At 33.6% G+C, this 21,182-nt stretch overlaps 2 protein-coding genes across 4 annotated transcripts in view; one reads left to right on the plus strand and one right to left on the minus strand.

The window, feature by feature from the left end:
* Positions 1–5,535, minus strand: part of LOC106668811 — a 65,673-nt gene extending 60,138 nt beyond the window's left edge. For 2 of the 3 annotated variants that reach the window (XM_014397941.2, XM_014397939.2), the window contains exons 1-2: positions 5,345–5,432; positions 479–599 (exon numbers count right to left, since the gene is read on the minus strand). In XM_014397941.2, coding sequence (XP_014253427.1) covers positions 479–518 — 40 coding nt within the window. In that variant the 5' untranslated portion in view covers positions 519–599; positions 5,345–5,432. Of the gene's footprint in view, positions 1–478; positions 600–5,344 lie in introns of all 3 variants that reach the window. The other variant, XM_014397940.2, reaches the window with a different exon arrangement.
* On the plus strand, positions 5,462–18,366 carry LOC106668810 (RNA polymerase-associated protein RTF1 homolog). Its single transcript, XM_014397938.2, has 14 exons — positions 5,462–5,812; positions 6,006–6,261; positions 11,489–11,693; positions 11,815–12,035; positions 12,097–12,370; positions 12,438–12,536; positions 14,750–14,840; positions 14,967–15,049; positions 15,179–15,374; positions 15,449–15,543; positions 15,601–15,763; positions 15,850–15,966; positions 17,545–17,683; positions 17,754–18,366. Exons 1-14 carry the CDS (start codon positions 5,738–5,740, stop codon positions 17,858–17,860), a joined length of 2,121 nt encoding a protein of 706 aa, XP_014253424.1. The 5' UTR covers positions 5,462–5,737; the 3' UTR covers positions 17,861–18,366.
* The last annotated feature ends 2,816 nt before the right edge of the window (positions 18,367–21,182 follow it).

Genomic DNA, 21,182 nt, shown 5'->3' on the forward strand with positions numbered 1-21,182 from the left:
TGGGATTGCTGGTGGGCTGCGAAAAGATACTCTCAACTCTGCACGTTTGTACGTGTGTACGTACATGGGTGGATTTGAGCCTCACAAATCTAAAATCTAATTCAACGAACAATTTAAAAATTTAACATTTTTTATAATCGTTCATTTTTATATTATTATGAGGGTCTCATGTCTTTCCAAAAATAATCAAGTATCTGGTTCACTAATTTCATCAAAACACAGTTTGAAATTTGTAAAATTTGGCATAGGGTAAGTTAAAAAGAGGATTGACTAACACAAGAAATTTATATTATCGAATTAATGTCTGGCGATGGTGATATAATCATCGAAAGCTCGGCAATAAAATAATTGGCTTCTACTATACTTTCAATTTCCATTTTAACCGGCCGATTAGTATTCAGTAAAAGTATTATAGAACAGTAATTAATGAAATCGCTAAAAATAAAAAACCTTCCTCTTAAAAATTAAAATGCATTACCAGTCAACACTATCCTGCTATACCAGTTCAATGGATGCATTCCTATGCCCAGGATGATCGAACGGCCGTAATTCTGAAAACCACTCAAGAAGTCGCAGGACAACTAATAAGGCTTCATAATCTGTAACAATACCATAATCTAATGTTTGCTGTTGAAAAATTTTATGGAGGATTAAAATTATTTTAATTTGGTTTAATTGATGTTTGGAGGTTTGTGTGGATTTTGTATTTTTGAAATATTAAATTTTAAAGTTGCTTCAAATAGCCGAGTGGTTAGCATGAGAAACTCTCACGCCGCGGTCGTGGGTTCGATTCCCACCGTCGCCTCTGGCCCTTTTTTCCCGATAACCCCCAATTTGAACAACATATATAAGAATTCGTCATGGCTAATATGCAAAGATCATAAGGCCAATAAAAAATATATATATATATTGTCAACTTTCTAGTTTGCTTTGTCAAAAAACAGTCATGAGTAGGTTAAATAAAAAAAATCGTATCTTGATATGGTGATTAATAAGGTAATACATTTTGGTTGAATTCGAAAATCTAATTTAAGAATTTAAAATTTTAAGAATTTTGACGTATCCACAGGCTAAAAAAACCCTAATATTAGCCTAAATCACATATCCGTGTATCGATGCGTTCAATGTTAGAGTAAAAAATCAAGAATCTATAGTGATATTTACACGAGAAAGCAAAGTTGCATCAATGTTTTTGTACAACTTCACTGCGAACAATCAAGTTTAATTTTTTTTAAGACGATGAAACATTATAAAACATGCTACAATACCAATATTTGTCAACAAAACCCCATCAGTGTATCAGTGTGTTCAAAACCCAAAAATCTATTCTTATATTTCCACGATTTAGAGCAATTGCTTTATAATGTTCAATACCAACTGTAATTCCATTCCAGTTTTTGTTAATTATGATGAATCCAGAAGCTAAGCAGCAGGAAATTGCTCTACAACACCACATCCGTGTGTCGCTGCGTTCAAAACCCGATCATCTACTGTTATTGTGCGGTTTTAACCGACGGAGGACCACCCGAATGTAATCGGGAGGCGGGGAAAAAATATAAAATAAAATAAAACAGTTTTAAAATAAAAAATTATTGAAATATAAAATAAAGAAATGAAATAATAAAGATCCATCCCTAACCATCCCTAATCAGTTGTCGAATTCTCATTACTGCCAAAAGCTTTTCAAAACAGAAAAAATTCAACTGACATTTCTAAATTTAAATTAACATCCCCCAAAGATTTATTTATAGAAGCTTTATCCAGCTAAACATAGATTACATTTCGATAAATATCCATCCCACTTAAGAATGTTTAAATTTATAATAATATAAATTATTAATTTAACATAGGGATTATAATAACTATTTTCTTTATTTTTCGAAGGCCTTATTGCCCCTCAACCCATGCCAAACAACTTTCACGTTTTGCAGCCCTGCGTTGCTGGCATTGCCTAGTCTATTGCCGTAATGAACAATTAAATTAAATTATACAACGGATATTTTGTCAATAAAACTGTAATACCATGTATATTTCTTACCTATTTGCTCATTTATTACGCACCCGCGCGCGCACACGGTGTGTGTGTGTGTGTGTGTGTGTGTGTGTGTGTGTGTGTGTGTGTGTGTGTGTGAGACGAGTTGATAGCTTTCGCTGACGATCTGATCAGTGTTAATAGCTCCGTGTGGACGGCAGATAATAAAGAGAAATAATAGAAAAATGGGCATTCAATAGTAAACTTATTTCAAAAATATTTCAATCTATGTAAAAAAGATTGAAGACGCTGGAGTTTGTGGACAGTCTGAAATGCTTTGGTGAAATTAATTACCTATAGGAGATTAAGAATCAAAAAAATCGCGACCATTTAATCGAATCAATGAGAAGAACGATTGTGGAGATTGTAAGACTTGGAGGTCGTGTGTCGTCGATTGGAGAAAAGCACACATAGGAATCTCAGGAAATGAGATAGCTGATCAAGAAGCAAAAGATGCATGTATGCATCGATGGACGAGAAGATATTTTGATATTTAGACTCTAATTAGATAGGCTTCTTTTCTGAAGGCTGCAGCAAAAGCTTTTATCTTTATTTACGTTATGCACAGCACAGTCTAATTTTTAGATTATAAACTTTACAATTAAAACGTTACATGTTTAAATGTCTTACATTTAGTAATGAAGACTTTTGTAATAATAAAAATGGTCCTGACTAAACCGAAAACACAAAAACACACCACAAGTGATGGCACGTTGGTTTCTGCATGTTGAGCATGTTAATCAGTGACACCCTCAAAAAATTGCGGAAACGATCGCCGTGTATTTTCTAATCTAGATTATGTTACCTAATTTCTAATTGTGATTTATTTTTAAATCGCCAGGAAAACGATCGGTTTCTTAGACGATTAGTGTCGAGAATTAAAAAGCAGTCAAGGGGAAAGCCACTTCTAAGGGAGAATTTCACCAAAATGAACTTCTCTTCACGATACTTAATTGAAAGCAAAAGAGCTAATCTATAAAAATGGTATCATTTCTAACACTTGACTTGTTTTGACACGGTAAGAAGATTTAATTTCTTCGTCTCACAACCAGTACCAACAGATTTGGCATGTACATCTTACCTATTAATTCCGTTTTGAATCATTGTAAAAGACTAATGAAAACCATTATTAAAGGAGTTTTCATTTCATTTTACTGAAACCATTGAGGAAGCGAAGTGGAGTCAAGTGGATTGTGCATTTTCCGCTTTTATCTTCGGAAGAAATGTATTAACCAGTTAGACCTGCCATGTGATCAGCAAATAAAAAAGATCATTAAGCGAGGAACTATTATTGCTATTATTTTAAAAGTTTCTAAAACATTCTTCGCTAGAAAACATAATGATCGGCCTGTTTTACAATAAATGTTTTAAAACAATCAAAGCTTTTGGTGGTTAAATAGCCACCATCAGTGCAAACTTTAGGTAATGCGTTAAATTTTTAGTTCAAATAAATAAAAATATGTATTATTTATTTATTTAATATACGAGCATAACTGTAAATAGAGTTAAGTATATGAAAGTATGCAGAAGATTGTGACCTCGAGACCTCGTTGGCCCCTTAATCCTTCGAAATGAGTGCCAGAATTGGATGATTTCACATGGCAGGTGCCCTCTTGGTGCAGTGCTGGGCCTTAAGGTAGCACATACAGGAAATCCTCAAGGAAAAAGCGTCCGGGAACACTAATAACCACATCATTTGTAATGTGTTCTAATTCCGGTTCATTGATGTAATTTTCAAAAAATTGAAACTTGTAAAAGTACAACAAACCTAATAAAAGGGCAACTACGAACTTTTAGGACCGAAATATATCTAGACCGCCAAGACTTTTCTGCGACTATATTGGAGTGGAACTGTCTGCCAAGCCATCCAACATCCAGCGCCTGCAAGCCATCCAACATCCAGCGCCTGCAATCCTTCCAAACAAGTTGTCAAAGCTCCAAAATCACTAACCTCACTATCCACAACGACCTGAAAATCCTTTTTCTCAACGAACTTATCCGTTCCCGATTCCAAAAATTGTTACACCAAACTCCATCCTAACCTTACTGCTCGAGCCTTTTCTACACATTCCCACCCGTCACGTCGCCTGTCGACGGGGACCTCGTGACCTCGTTGCCCCCTTAATCCCTTGTCAAGAGAACCCAGCATTGGTGGTTTCATATAGCATGTGTCCTCTGGGTGCAGCGCTTGGCCTTAAGGATGCCATACAGGAAATCCTCAAGGAAAAAGCGTCCGGGATTTTCTTGGAGATTTCCTCTAATGAACCCGAGCCCATACAAAGGGAGAATTTTTCCTCAAGGAAATCCTTAAGGTAAAGCCCTAGTTCGGTGTTGTCTAGTGGTGACTGTTAGTTGTTCTCATCATTTTGGCCTCAAAACGGAAAAAAGAACTTTGTTTGTAGGGATTTCCCTTTCACCGCGGCCTGAAGGGCGCCGCCATTAACATTGAGAACTTGGATGTTCAGGCCGAACCTAGAGGAACTACAGCTTATGTATGGATATCTTTAATTTTAGTACTGACTTATTTATTATTGAATTTATTATCTTACAACAATATTTCGTCCGTTTTAAAGGTTTAGATCTAAATAAAGCACAGATAAAATCTCCCGCTTGTGTTTACAAACGGATTCTGAAAAATAAATCTTTAAAAAATTCAAAATTTCACAATCACATCAAAACAGCAGAATACAAATTCAAGTTTCATAACACCCAAAACCAATGTCACCACGAGAATAGCACCACACTTTATGTGGGTATGATATATAAAGTTGGTTAAAAATTTATATTTACATCTTAAATTGTATTATTTCCAATCAACATATGTTTTGTAATTTACCCAAGCTCTGAAAATGACCCGAATAAAGGTCGAAACGTCGGGGGAAGAAATTAAAAAGGTGTTTTTCTAAACTACCTCATTCTGACTTCAACAAATTACTGTAAATCCATGTTCACTGTGATTTGAGGCCGTTGTTTGTAATATCCTCGCAATAGCTCTCAGTCTCTTTATTTTCGTTTGTTAATAATCTAAAACAGTTTAATGTTTACGATATGTGAATGATAGTCTAAAAATGAATTAACTAATTGAAATCTGCTGTTTTTTTAAACTGTTGGTTATTTTGAATTTTAGTCGTAATGGTCCCCCAGTCGGTGAGGTTAGGGGGAAGGTTTTATGTTGAAACAATTTAATCAATTTAATCGCCCTTTTATAAAACACCAATAGCAAATATTGGTACGAATAGTCTTGACTTTTTCCAAATACATAATCGGTCATCATTTAAAACAATAAATTTTTTAAAAAATCAAGTTGCATACCTAATGAAGTCAGCTAGTTTGGCAAAAGGCCGAGCTGGCGTGGAAGGGAAAGGCGACTGGCGACATTTCGGCTGTTGGTGAAATGGTCAACGCGTCGGCAGGCGGGATTTTATCTGACTGAACGGTGAAATTCTCGCAGCAACGCCTTGAAAAAAAAAAACGCTGGAATCCTGATCGGCGACGGAATCCTGGGAATTGCGCGCGGAGGCGGCGCCACGGCCGCTTTGTTGACGATCCAGCCGGCTGTGGGACCTGCGGAGAATCTGAAACCAAACAAGAACAGTCGGTTCAATCTGGCGTAACAACATTCCGTAACCGCTCCGCTCTTGCTTGCACCCAGCAGTTGTTTCAGGTTTGTTCGAAGCAATTTGAAGCCGCCGACTACACGAAAATATGGTCAAGAGGAAAGTGCAGGTGTTGCTGGACTCGGATACATCAAGCGACAGCAGTGCGTCCGATTTGGACAATGTAAGTCGTCTTTATTATTAAAACTCATTACTTATAATTAAATACAAGCCAAAATCGAAAAACGCTCACGAAAAACAAACAAAAAAGCCTTCCCGTGTCTCATACCTTCCATAAACAAAACAGAATCTAATTAAATAGACTCAACATTGCAACTAGCATAGGTGTAACTGCGTTTTTTCATGTTGATGCCTAGGAGCTGCTGTCCTTGGCGAAGAAGAAGAAAACCAGCAACGATGAGAGCGAGCCCAGCATGAAAAAGGCGACCAACGCCTACTCCGACTCGGAAACCTCCTCCGGTTCCGACGGTGACTGGGACGCGAGGGGTAAATCGAAAAAGAAGAAGAAAACTAAAAAACAGAGCAAAAAGGCCGTCTCCAAGTCATCGTCCGACTCAGACAGCAGCGACGAAGAGAATGGAAACAATGACAAACACTCTGAACCCGAAGAAGGTAAATTTTAACATACTAGTGGGTCTTGCCGTTCTACTAGGGATAGGGATAAACGAGGCAGCCACAAGAACCTCGACCTGAATAGACTATTGTGCTTCCCTATTTTTTTATAAGTCACTGGCCAGGTTCGAGTTGTTAATCAGCTTCCCTAGCTTTGCCAGCCAGCAGCTTCTTAGTGTAGGATCTTGCTTGCGGTTTTTCTTATCCTAGTTGCAAGAACCTGCACCTACATTGACCACCACTAAAATATAAACATGTTCTGCGGTCTCCTGTTCTTCCTGGCAGGCACAGTTTTTCTACTTCTTTCCGGTGCATGTGCTTTCTTAAGTGGCGATGTCCTGTCAGGAGTCCAACCAAAATCCTGGTTCGGATGTGGTTGTGTTCCAGTAATTCTTCTGTAAGTTGGCCCTTCTGGTTCTTCTATTCTTCGCATGCCTCATACCTGTGGTATTGTACCATCAGGTTTTGAACTCGTGAAGGACCCGTTTCAAGATGTACCCTCTTTTGTGGCAGGATGCTAAGCCACAGTAGAGTTTATGACCCAGCAAAACACAGATTTATTATGGTTGAAGCCATAATTTCAGATGTTGTAAAAGCGCCTATTCACTAAGCAAATCTCAATCAACAAAAGAGACCAACCGCTTCGTTGGATGTGGTTTGCTTAATGTGTACGGAAGGTGAATCAAAGCGAACGAAGCATTGGTCGAGATTTGGACTAATGGCAGTAACGTTAAAAGGATTGATGTTGTTGATTGTGATTCCACATGGCTGAATTACACTTAAGTAAGTCACGAATCACACTTAAGTCCAACCCCTTTAATAAGGATGGCTAATGTGTGGCGACCAATGTTCTTACACCAAAAATTTGCCGACTTTGCTCTGTGGTGACAGGCAGGGTTAGATAGTTTAATATTGGAATATAATAATTGGAAATGGGCGCCACACTGTTTAATATGTGAAACTGAAAATTAACTAAATAAAGAGTTATTGAGAAATTAACCAGGAATTAAAGCCTAGGTTTGTGTATCTTTAACAACTAAACAGGCTAGATGTCCTCATGCTTAAAAATATCAGGCCAATTAACTGTATAATTAATTTTTTGATAGTTTCCATCCCAATTTTGTGTAACTCCGTAACAAGTCGATGGGTAGGAAGTCAAATTGTCTTTTTTACCAGCAATAGGCATTTTTTGTCAGGCATATTTATAATTTCAGTGACTTTTTGAAAATAAAGTAGCTTGATGGTTTTTTCATAGTTATAAGTTCAAAAGTGATGAACTTGATGACTCGCCACGTTCATAGTCATTTATTAATAGTAGTAGTTAGCATAGTAGTTTATTTTTAAAAAAGTCACTGAAGATGGTCATATTACACCGAAACGCGTCTGACAAAATAAATGCCTATTGTAAAAAAAAAAAAATTTACTTCCTCCCCATCAACTTAACTGTATAATTAAAAAATTCTAAGTAAATAGTACACAATATTTACATAGTCAAAAAGACACATTTATTACTAAGGAAACTAAAATACAAAACATTGATAACTTAATTGTCTACGAGTGATAATATAACAATTGACAACAACCTTACAGACTAAATGAACTTTACCTTAAAATCTAAATAAACTTTTATTACAAGTCAATATACATTAAGGATCATAATTGACCTATTTAATTATTTCAATTAATTACACTTTTTATCTAAAGTCTTGGTTGAGATGAAAAAGTTAGTGTCATGAGCAGTATTCGAACTCACGACTTCGGCTCAATGCACTGCTGCTCTAACCACTTGAGCTATTATGACCTTCGATCCACTAACCACCCGTCCTGAGAACTAGTGTATATCTGCGCTACTTGATTCCAATGATGTTGAAAATCGCCACTTCTAAGTGAGTGTGAAGCACTTCTCCAAAGTTGGGTGGGTCCATTGTTGCCTTAGTTGATGAAGGAATTGATGATTTTCTAAAGATCCGGCCAGGCCGTAGAGATACTGACCTAATCCCTGCACTAATCCTAAGCCTAACTCGGCCATATTAATTGGAGATTGACACACTGCCAGCTTTAGTTAAGGAGGCGCTATAATTTATGAGACATACCCTTAATTTTACAGACATATTTTGTTACGAATGTTACAACGTTCGGTCCAATATTTTTGTTCTCTTCCATTGGCTGAGATTTACTTAATGTCTTAAGTAGATGTTTATATTTGCTAACTAGTTCCTCAAAAGTTAAGGAAATGAGTGTTTTTCTTTCTTTCAAATTTGCCTTATCCCTTGTCTTTTATTATACAATTATAAATTAATGCTGGTATCAATCGTGCCAGCATTATTGTTATTACTGACAGTCCGCTACTTACACATTGTCCTTTTATCTTTTGATTATGTTCAGAAATCTTCTGGATATTTATAATATGATAAAAGTGTATAGTTGCAGTTATCAATGCCAGTTGAAATAACCTCATTATCGTACTCATCGTGTTTTCCTGTTTTTTTTGTAGCCATCATACGGTTGTTAGTATTGTTGCACCTAAAAATCTGTGCTTTGGCATTTCATCACCTACGGTGTATAAAGGGGCTCTCTGAGGATAGATTATTCCGAGAAATTATGAACTATGGCCCATATGTGGATAGCTGGTGATCTTGCACCAAAATCAGTGGAATTTGTTTGGGAAATGAAATCACAACTTATATGTATAGAGAGGCACTTCTAGCTAGTTTCTCATTTGTAGAGTTGATGATGGGTTTTGGTCTGAGAGAAGGTGAACTCATTCTGAAACGGCAATGGGTCTATCTCCTCTTGTGGGTTTTTGAGTTATTCAAACGCGTTTCAGCATCTTCATGAGGAACTGTCTGTCACTTTGTCTGAGTAGGGTTTATACAGGGTGAATTGCTACTCGTGCTACAAACTTCTCCAGTAGATTCTTCACCCTAAAATGAACAAAAAAGTTCATATTGTCCATGGTCCGATTCTCAACCATTTCAGAGTAATTTCGCTTTTTATCGATTTTGAAAGATATCACGTCCTGGCGTCGGAAAATCGTGATATCTTTTAATCTAAACATTTCTCTGAAAATCTAATAGCACCGTTGAAATTCCCGTTAATTTTTCAATAAGAAGATGACGGTGGCAAAATGTTTGGGCTAATTTTTTGTGTTTTATTTCAGCCAGAACTACAAAAAGAGTGGAAAATTGTGTAAATCGGAAAGTGTATAAAGTAATCCAGAGTTTCTAATTTTAGTCTCAGAAGGCAGCAAATTTGAGGAAAACTACCTGATTTAATAACGCTTCCAACGCACTCGTCATTTTCTTATTTAGTGGTTGTGAGACCAAGATGTTGATGACAAAAAGAGAAAAAATGGTGGTTCAAGGATTGCTAATGTTTGAGAGTGACTTGCTACTCGTGCTACAAACTTCACCAGTAGATTCTTGACCCTAAAATGAACAAAAAAGTTCATATTGACCATGGTCCGATTCTCAACCATTTCAGAGTAATTTCGCTTTTTATCGATTTTGAAAGATATCACGTCCTGGCGTCGGAAAATCGTGATATCTTTTAATCTAAACATTTCTCTTAAAATCTATAAGCACCGTTGAAATCCCCGTTAATTTTTCAATAAGAAGATGAAGGTGGCAAAACGTTTGGGTCTTTCTTCCTTGACCTTCTAGCTGTTTGTAAACTTCTTAAGCATTACATACTAAATGGGCATTAAATTAAATTAAAAAATTTCAATGGAATTATGATTTTGATTCTCTCTAAAAATTAACGGGGATTTCAACGGTGCTTATAGATTTTAAGAGAAATGTTTAGATTAAAAGATATCACGATTTTCCGACGCCAGGACGTGATATCTTTCAAAATCGATAAAAAGCGAAATTACTCTGAAATGGTTGAGAATCGGACCATGGACAATATGAACTTTTTTGTTCATTTTAGGGTGAAGAATCTACTGGAGAAGTTTGTAGCACGAGTAGCAATTCACCCTGTATATCATTCTATGTACCTCAGGTTGTCAACTACAGAACAGTTGTAAAATATACAATATATATATATACATCAACACAAATATAGAAGTCTGAAGTACTCAATATTCCTCAGCATTGGTACTAGAGCTGATAAAAACCAAAGTTGTGACTAATTTTTATTGATAATTTCTCACTACGGCTTCAATTAAAAAAGCAACAGCATATTTGGCATAGCTGCTAAATTTCTATAATTCAACATATAATTGACTGTATTTGTATAAATCCTTTTAAGTATATTAGGGTACGTAGTAAATAAAATATTTTTTCTTTTCAATTCGAAAATATATTGCACAATGTTTATTATGTACGTTATTTTCAAATGTCGTGTAATCAATTTGATTCTCGGCGACAAATGAAATGGCCATGTGGAGAGTGAAAAATGGCAAAAAGGAGGGAAAATTCAAAAGGTGTGGTTGAGATGGGAAGTTGATGTTCGAGTGGGTCGAGGTCACGATAGCTCAAGTGGTAGAGCAGCAATGTATCAAGCCGAAGATCGTGGGTTCGAATCCCGCTTGTGCCATTGACTTTTTTATCTCAACTGAAAACCTTAATTAATTAAAAATAAAAATAAAATAGTGTTGTTGACACTAAATAAATTCTCTTATCTTACATATAAGTCAGTTAATCATTGTCAGATGGGCTGTCATGTTTAATAAAATGTTGAGTGTTAATAAAAACTATTTGGTTAAAAGTAGTTAATTCTTGAAATAGTAATTATGATTTTTTCTGATTATTCTTCTAAAAAATAATTTCATTGAGCATTTTGATTGATGTCACATGATAATAGGAAAAATAATTTTTAAACTAAGTTCAAACGATAGTCCAGGCTTATGTATATCTCCTTGACAACTTTTATATAGATATTACTTTATTGTAAGAGATTACATGGTTAAGGTTTTTTAATCAAATGTAACTTCACTTTCTTTGCTGCATTAGGCAAAATAAAAGGACACTTTTGTGTTATGGTTGTTGCAATTGTGTAATAAGTTCTATAGCCATATTATACATTTAACATTAATATGGAAATAATGTAAACCAGCAAGCAAATTAAATCTCTTCGCATTTACAGAACTGTTTTGTTAAGCATAATAAAATCACAGTGGGAAAATGATGTCTTGTAGCTTTGTTTTATTTGTTTGATTTGGACGGAAACAGCAGTACCTAAAATAAGGTATAAAACACAAACAAAATAAAAGTATTATTTTTAGGTGAGGTTTCTGAGTCAGGCAGCAACGCTTCTGGGGATGATGATGAAGATTCATCAGACTCTAGCCAGGATGAGTTCAACGATGGTTACGATGAAAACTTGATGGGTGATGAAGAGGACAAAGCTCGATTAGCGAAAATGACTGAAAAAGAAAGGGAGCAAGAAATTTTTAAAAGGGTGGAGCAGAGGGAAATAATGAAAACAAGGTAGTTACTTTTTGTATAACTTTTCCTTCTTTGTTATAATTAAATACTTTATTAATTATGGTAATCTGTTAAGTTTGGTAATTTAATGGTTATTATTTTTTTTAAAAAATGCCCATTACAGGTTTGAAATTGAAAAAAAGCTCAGGCTGGCCAAGAAACAAGAGATGAAGAAAAAGAAAAAAGGAACAAGCGCTAAGAAGTCTCAGTCAGACAATAAAATAGACGTAAAAGAAAGGAGTAAAGAACGCAAGAAGACTGTTGAAGAAAACCGAGGGAAGATGGACAAAAAGGCCCAGGCAATGAATCTGCTCAAAGCCAGGAGAGAAGAGAAAAAAGAAAGAGGTAATATAAATAATTTGTTTTGTATTTTTCATACTGACTAATATTCATTTTAAAAAAATAGAAGAAAAAGAAAAACAGCAAAAGGCAGCAGAAGAAAAGCGAAAAGAGGAAGAAGAGAGTAAGAAGAGATTAGACAGTGATATCGATGATGGTGAAGGAGGTGGAAGCACCACGGGCAAGACGAAGCTAAAAGCTAGTGATATCTACAGTGACGACAGCGGGTCTGATAGTGATACATCTCCACCTTCGAACGCAGACAGACAGAGGAGACCAGACCTCAAACGCGATTCCTCGAGTTCAAAGAGCAGCTCTTCTGACTCTGACTCAGATGCAAGGTATTTTCATTTGTTATCAAATTATTATTTTTTTTTTTCTATTGATTAAACTTTGGTGCTTTGACAGATCTACAGAAAGCTCAAAGGTCAAAACGAAGAAAATCCAATATATAACAACCAACGAGGAATTAAACAGAATTAGGTTATCACGTCATAAAATGGAAAGGTAACATTTTAATTTTTTTTCTTTTTAAAAATAGAAAAAGGCAAAAAGGAGGGAAAATTCAAAAGGTGTGGTTGAGATGGAATGTTGAAGTCCGAGTGGATCGAGGTCACGATAGCTCAAGTGGTAGAGCAGCAGCGTATCAAGCCGAAGATCGTGGGTTCGAATCCCGCTCGTGCCATTGACTTTTTTATCTCAACTGAAAACCTTAATTAATTTTAACAATAGATTTTAAGTCGTTTAAAGTTGTCATACTTTATTTTTGTAGTGTCATTTACTTTTACACGATATGATTTTTTTAACTTGCTATTATTTATTATCGTATGAATATATATCTGGCTACAGGAAAAAATTAGGAAGTTGAAATAGTGTTGAGAAATTGGTATAATTAATTTACTTATGCACTAAAATATATGTGGTCTAAGAACACACAGTTTAACTTAGATAAATCTTCATAAAAGTTCAAATTTAGACATTTCTTTTTGTAAATGTGTTCTTTCATAGGCAGATTTATTCAAGCATTTCTTAGTAGAGTCAGTTTTGCTTTAATTTTTTCCTTGTTCCTTGTTACTTTTTACTTTTCAATTCAGATGCTTGTACTAAAGAGAAAGTTTAAAACTTTTAGACTTTTTAAATATTATTAAAATAGTTTTTGTGCACTTTATCGTACAATTTAAGATTGATAAAATACATCAAATGAATCTATTGATTTCTTCCTGATTACTTCATAATATGCATTATAATTGGGGAGGGGGCGAATGAGTAAAGCAGGGAACAAACTTAAGTAAGCGCAAGCCACGGACAGCATGTATCACAAACGCAACGCCTTTTGCTCATAATGCATTATTATGAGCAAAAGCAGGTACTAAATTGTTAATTAAATTCATTCCATCATTAAATGGTATTCCGGGGTTTTGATAAATTTTGTATCAAACCACCCATAATTAAATAACTTTAATCAAAACTCTTTAATTTTTGATCCAGTTTAATTTGGTTTACATTAAAATAAGAATGTTTGTAATTAATAAAATGACAAAAACACTTATAGTTTAAAATAAACAACAAAAAATATGGGTCCAGTTCTTTTGTCTTCGACTGTTCTCGGTACTACTCGACGAGAATACCTCCGAGTGGATCGAGGTCACAATTAGCTCAAGTGGTAGAGCAGCGGCGTATGTAGCCGAAGATCGTGGGTTCGAATCCCGCTCGTGCCATTGACTTTTTTATCTCAATTAAAAACCTTAATTAATTGTAATATATTATTTGGTCAAGCAAACCACGAAATTAATGAATTAAAATGAAGTATACTTCACTCAAGCTCTCCGTGGCCATTTCATTTGTCACCGAAAATCCAATCCGATTACACGACATTTGAAAAATGGCAAAAAGGAGGGAAAACTCAAAAGGTGGGGTTGAGATAGGAAGTTGGTGTCCAAGTGGATCGAGGTCACGATAGCTCAAGTGGTAGAGCAGCGGCGTATATATCCGAAGATCGTGAGTTCGAATCCCGCTCGTGCAATTGACTTTTTTATCTCAACTAAAACCTTAATTAATTGTAATATTTTAAGTTAAATATATTCTTAATCACAAATTTTAAAAAAAAATTAATGCTCACAATAAAAAATTGTAAAAAAGAAAAAAAATTAATTATAATTTTTGTGCATGTGCAAAAGAAACACTTACTTGTATGCCTTACGACAATAAACTAAATTAAAACAATTAATTCAAAATAGTACTTTCTTTTTATATTGGACTTTAGGGTTTTTTTTCCCCCATTTTAAGAGTTCTAGTTGGACCCTCACAACATATTTTGGGCTGAAGTATCCAAAGTGTATCAGACACTTCAAATATAAATGGGCAGCTCCCACACCCTTCCTTCCCCATCCCTCATCATCAGTGAACCACTCTTTTCTCCTCCTTCTGTACACAATCTGGCCTTTTTCTCAAACTTTTGCAAAATTGCAATCATTTTTCTGCAAAATGGATGCCGATCGGCTGCAGTGTCTCTATCCCATTGGGAATATACTTTTGTCTACCTCTCACCCCTGCCCTTCCCAACCCTCTACCCTTCCCTTCTATCCACTAACTGTTAAATTTTGAATGGAATTGATGCACCCCAAAAGGAGTAAGAGTGATTGGATGCATGACACAAAATAAATCTTTTTAACATCCTGAAAGTTAATATTATTGCAAACAAAATATTTTTTTCTTTTTAGGTTTGTTCATTTGCCCTTCTTCCAGAAAGTTGTACATGGTTGTTTTGTAAGGATTGGTATTGGCAATCACAATGGAAAACCAGTCTATCGTGTAAGTGAAATTTCTTTTACAACTGATTTTTTAAGGATTATAAACTGTCTTTTATTTATTTTTTACAAAGTGCGTTACTATAATCCATAGTTAAATGTAGTGATTTGTATTGAAATTTTTTGGCAGGTAGCAGAAGTTAGTGATGTGGTAGAAACTTCAAAAATCTACCAGCTGGGGAACACGAAGACGAACAAAGGCTTGAGACTCAAGTAAGAAAGTTCACAATCATGCCTCCTTCCACCACATGCTAACTGACTTTGCTTTGATTTTTTAATTTTTAAGGCCAAACTTGTTTTTGGTAATTTAATCAAACGAGAAAATTACTTTTGCTTTAAAAGGCACGGGACACAGGAAAGGGTGTTCAGGCTGGAGTTCATCTCCAACCAGGAGTTCACCGAGCCGGAGTTCCTCAAATGGAGAGATACCTGCGAGAAACAGAATGTCACCCTTCCTACAGTCGATCACATTATGAGCAAAGTCAGGGATATCAAGGAAGCTATGATTTATGAGTTTAAAGAAGAGGACATAGAAAAGGTTAAACTCAGTCGTTTTATATAACTTTAGCCTCACTCCAACTCTGAATAAACTAACCTTCATGTTTGATTTAGATAATAAAAGAGAAGGAGAGATATAAGACTAACCCCCATAACTATGCGATGAAAAAAACGGAATTGATGAAACAAAGAGACATGGCACAGCAAAGGTAATCAATTGTGAAATTACCACTGATCTTTTTGAAAGCACAAGACAAAATTTTCAGAGGTGACGAAGATGAGGCAAGGCGGATCAGCCAGCAGCTCCTCCAACTGGAAGAAAGGGCCAATGAATTGGACAAAAAACGAACGTCGACCATATCAAGTATTAGTTATATTAATAATAGGAATAGAAGAAAGAATGTTGAAGAAGCTGAAAAGGCCATTATGGTAAGTTTTGTTTTGTAATTCTTCAAAAAAGAAAATAAATTTTAAAAAAATATAAAATAGAGTAAGCAATTTATTTTTGATCATAGGAAGAAGTAAGGGCGAACAAAGGGAAGAAAATAGACGACCCATTCACAAGACGTAGTACAAAACCTAGGATGACTTTTTCAAAAGAAGAACCAGAAGATACGCCTGCTCCTCCTCTAGTAAGTAACTGACATATGCTTTACAACAATATGCTATGGAATTTGTAGATTAAAACAAAGTTTTATATTACTTTTTCCCCCTTATTATCAGGTTAAGTAGAAAAAAATTGCAGAAAATTTTTTCATATCAGTTTTTGTTTGAAAATTCACCTTAAAAATATGTCGCATTAATCTGATTTAATAGTGTCTGATGAAATAAAGTCAGGACTGTACTACAGCTTAGTGTTGAAAGTCGATTGCATCCATTTCAGAAAGTTGTTGCTTCTGTGTTAGCTATTTTTCCCCCACATGGGATCCCACAGCAAAGGTTATATCAACCCTCGGGGTGCTGATGTGAAAAAAAAGTCCATTTGTATGTCGGGTTGGAATGCAGAGCTGCAGCATTCAAACCCAAGACCTTTACCTTACAGTCATGAGCACCTTACCATGACAATGCTAAAGCGGGGAACACACGCTACCCGATGCCTTATGCACATTTATGCGACGTCAAGCACATGCCACGTATAGACACACAGCGTGTTTCACAAATCAGTATCACAATCGCAACGCCTCTTTTGTTCTTAATGCATTATTTTGAGAAAAACCATATAATAAATTGTTAGTTAAATTTAATTGTTTTAAATAAAGTTATTCCAGTGTCTTGATAATTTTCTGCCTAACCATCGTAATTAAATAATTTTTATAAAAACTCATGAATTTTTGATCTCATTTAATTTGGTTTATATTAAAATAAGAATGTTGTAATTAATATAATGAAAAAATTACATGTACATAGTACAAAATAAACATAAAATTTGTTAAACTTTTATAAACATATATGAGTGTCCTGTTCTGACACTACTCGACGAAAATGGTGTAATGTTATGAGCAAAACCATGAAATAAATTGTTAGTTAAATTTTATGAAAAAACCGTTTAATAAATTGTTAGTTAAATTTTATGAGCACAACCATGAAATAAATTGTTAGTTAAAACCATGAAATAAATTGTTAGTTAAATTTTATGAAAAAACCGTTTAATAAATTGTTAGTTAAATTTTATGAGCAAAACCATGTAATAAATTGTTAGTTAAATTTTATGAGCAAAACCATGTAATAAATTGTTAGTTAAATTTTATGAGGACAAACATGTAATAAATTGTTAGGTAAATTTAATTGTTTTAAATAAAGTTATTTCGGTATTTTGATAAATTTTCTGCCAAACTGTTAAAATTAATTTTTTAAAGTAAAATCTAATGAATATTTGATCTCGCTAATTTGGTTTATATTAAAATAAATATGTTGTAATTAATATAACGACAATAATACATATATGTGTGGTGTTTAGTGACCGTTAGTCAATGATTATTCTGAGATCGTGAGATGCGGTCAAACCAGACTGCATCTCACGATCTCCGAATAATCAAATACATATAGTTTGAAATAAAAATATGAGTGTCCGGTTCTTTGTATTTTCCGGGGTTAAGAATAATAAATTAATGAAGGAAAACTAAATATTACGTTATTAGCATGTTTGCCTTCTAGTCCCAGCAGTTAATTATATATTTGTTTAATGTGTTTTTAATTTTTTCCCCTATTAGTTAGCAAATGGCCAAAAGGACAATTCTCTAGGTGGGAATAAAACAAATGAATCAAACAAAGACAATCCTCTCAACTCAAAGACTGACGATCTATTCACCGCTCATGATTTTGATATTGACCTTGACGTAGAAGTAACAAGTAAGTATTTCTGTACGCCTGAATATAAAATTATTTGTTTAATATTTTTTTTTTTCCTATTTGTTATCAGATAATCCTGTGAGTATGGAACCAAAAGCTATGATAATGGTTAAAGACACGGGACCGAAGAGATCGCTCAATTTAGAAGCCTTCAAGAAAAAACGGGGGATGATATGAAGACTTTTATAATATTTTTAATGTCGCAGTTTCAATCGTCGGTAGGATAGACTTTAAGGGATAATATGAAATGTGAACCCCAAAGAAAATTGTAATATATCTATTCGGAAAACAAAAGAACTTGGTATTGTACATTTAAAAAGTCGATAGTATGGACTCGAGTGGATTTGTTATGAGAATTAACAAGTTTTTTTATACCTTATGCAAAGACGATAAAGGAACTTAAATAGGTTTACTCGGATATTTTAAATCAATTGTAATGTACTTAAGTACATTTAAAGTATTTTAGACCCTACTTAATATAAAACAGTTTCCCCAAAGTAAGCTTATAATTTACTTTCTCAAAATAATTGAATTAAAATACTATTACATTACAATTCGCTGTTAAATAAAATTAGTTCCTTTTTTCTCTTTTGTTTTTCCTTTTTCTTTTCTCTTTTGTAAATGAATTATACTGTAAATATTTTGTTGTACAAAAATAATGCAAAGTTGATGATTTGTAAACACATCTTACGATTTCATTTTATCAGATATATTATTTATTTTAGTTCCATTCCGTAATTCCATTTGAACAATTAGCAGAACATGTTGTTATATAAATTGTTTTATAATAGTAAATAAAGTATGTTTAACTTACAAAATGTTTATCCCTTATTTTAACTTGGAATTATTTATAAATGATTAGTTCTGATTTTTTATGTGCAATTTATAAAGTTACACAATATATTACGTGTGATTAGTTAACGTGTATATACTTTTTTAAAATAATTTTTAGTATTTATAATTATGTTAAAGTAATGACATTACTTCTACTTTCCTGCTATACTGTTGACCTGAATTTCTTAATTACTTAAAATGACTTGTTCTTGCTACAGAACTTTCAAAAGCACAAACTTAAAGACCATTAATACATTTTTATTTCAGGTAATCCTACAGATATTTTAGTAATAAATAACCTTTTATTGCATAATATGTATTACAAAAGATGACATATATTTTTTTAGTATATAAATACGTAGTTATAACACGCTAAAATGCACTTACGAGTGTGAATTTCTTGAAGTAAATTCATTGTAACACAATATTTAAAAAATTGGCTGCTGTCAGTTAACATCTTAGTTTCCTATATTTGGAAACGATAGTTCATTTAGAAAATATAATGTTATCGTTAACTTCTAATCTGCCTATTTATACCAATTGTTTAATGATGTTCACATCTTTAAAAGCAAATCGTACAATAGAAATAGTTTTAGATTTTTTAAACTCAGATTTGTTTTAAATAATTTAAATTTTAAAAAAAGTTTGTTTTGAAAATATTTAGGAATTGTACATGTATCCAGAATTTATGTTGCGTATCCAGCAGCTCATGACTAAAAAAGCAGCGATTGAAAATGTTTGTCTCAAAATAAAATTTTAAAAAATATCCAATTGTTTCAACTTCTGAAAAATATTAGAACATTAATACTAAAATGAAAAAAACCAATGAATTTAAAATAATGCGATCACTTTTATTTACTTGATAATGTTGAAACTTTTCCATTTTGTACCAAACGTAACAGTATAACAAAAGTATTTAATTTTAAATAATTATTTATGGCAATAGAGTTCATTTTATTTCTGAAAATATTTTTCAATGTACAGACATTTTTATATACAATTTTTAATTATAAATCAAAAGTAACTAGAAGAAATATAAATTATACATTTTACACTATTAAGGTAAATCTGACCTGTTGTTGAATACATGATATTCAAACTGCAGATTAAAATGGATTAGATAGATATTTTATATCGTTTTCGTATTTAGTAAAAAATTTGTAATGATCGCTAACGGAAATAGATCATGGCATGATTGCCTTTCTTTCTTTTATAAATGGTTGATTGTTTATTCAACAACAATTTTTTTCTTACGTAAAAACAATTTTACAGACAAGTTTTTAAGTAATATTCAAATTGAATGTTCATAGTAAGAACGTTGAAGCATATTTTAGTCAAAATTTGTATGCACTATTCTATATTTGTTTTGTTTTTACAGTTGCCAAAAAAATCAGACGACAAAGAAGATAGAGGGGTCACAAAAATTTTTCTCTTGACCTGCTGACATCGTATGAGCAATAGAAAATAACAAGGAAATTGTTTTTTATATTGTGTGTTATTCATAATGACGAAATACTTATTTTAAAATGGCACTTTCTAACAAAATCCTTTGACTTTTTTTGCCCGGTTTCACACATAGACTCATCAAGAAATATGAAGAACTTCAGATTTTATTTATTAATATCTTAATATATCACAATATACATTCTTTTCAATTGAAGTGTGAAAGGAAGCTGCGCTTTATGACCTTCAACTAAATGTCTATGTTACATTGGCTTTGATTTTTGAATTATGTTGTCTACTACATAGTACACTATATTTATTTTCTCAACAAAATTTATTTGCTTACTTTATGCTTAACAAATCTACTTCAAAAATACAAATAAAAACTATTTTTGTTAAATCTTTACAATTATGTATTTTGAATCATCGTGATAGTGATATAATCACGGAATTATGTGCATATTTAAAAGGATATTTTACATTCTTTTAATCAATTTGATTTGAATTATGTGTATTATTTTTCCTCAACATATCACATCAAAAAATATGTATTTAAAATTATCGTCTTTCAATTTATATGTGTGTGTGTGTACTAGTTTTTAACAGTTTAAAGTGCTGGCGTAAAAAAAGCTAGTTCCGCCGGGTTTTAAAATAGGAAGAGGAAATAAATATGGAATATCTCTAGAACAGTTCGATCATGACGCATCGCATCCAGAAATTGCCTCCGATGGTCTAGAAACGGCGTTGTACCATAGAACATCGCCAAAAGAAAAGGCGTGAACAAAACAAAATTAAGAAAGGGGGACGTCAATTTCAAATTAACGATCCGAGAAAGAGCAAAGGAATAGAAATGGGCAATTAATTTCTTAAGCGTCCAATTAACATTTATCTAACAATTGAATTTTCTTTCTCCCGCAGTTCCTTCCCTCTTGACCATATAAGGCAATATCCCCCAAATCTTTATTTTGATTGGTCGACAGCCGTACCAACGGACTGCTTCCTTCTCTCTTCCGCCGGGAGCCTTCTCTCTCCGAGTCGCGTGGAAATATATTTTTGGATAATTTTAATTTTTTCAGCCAATCTTTTTTTTGTACCGGTGTGGATTTTTTTTACAAATTTTGGAGCCGTAACGGTTTTAATTTTTTTTACGGACGAACAATCCGCCGGTCGGAACACCGCGAAAGGAGGGGAAGAGGAGGTAATAGACTTGAAGCGTGTGAAA

This window comes from Cimex lectularius, unplaced genomic scaffold, assembly GCF_000648675.2.
Source record: "Cimex lectularius strain Harlan isolate CLEC.00 unplaced genomic scaffold, Clec_2.1 scaffold125, whole genome shotgun sequence".
NCBI lineage: Eukaryota > Metazoa > Arthropoda > Insecta > Hemiptera > Cimicidae > Cimex > Cimex lectularius.

Excerpts from the sequence above, each read along its gene's own strand:
- LOC106668810 (XM_014397938.2), top strand. The coding sequence starts at position 5,738 with ATGGTCAAGAGGAAAGTGCAGGTGTTGCTGGACTCGGATACATCAAGC. Across the intron at positions 12,036-12,096 it reads AGAAGAGAAAAAAGAAAGAG|AAGAAAAAGAAAAACAGCAA; the intron begins GTAATATAAATA and ends TTAAAAAAATAG. Across the intron at positions 14,841-14,966 it reads ATGGAAAACCAGTCTATCGT|GTAGCAGAAGTTAGTGATGT; the intron begins GTAAGTGAAATT and ends ATTTTTTGGCAG.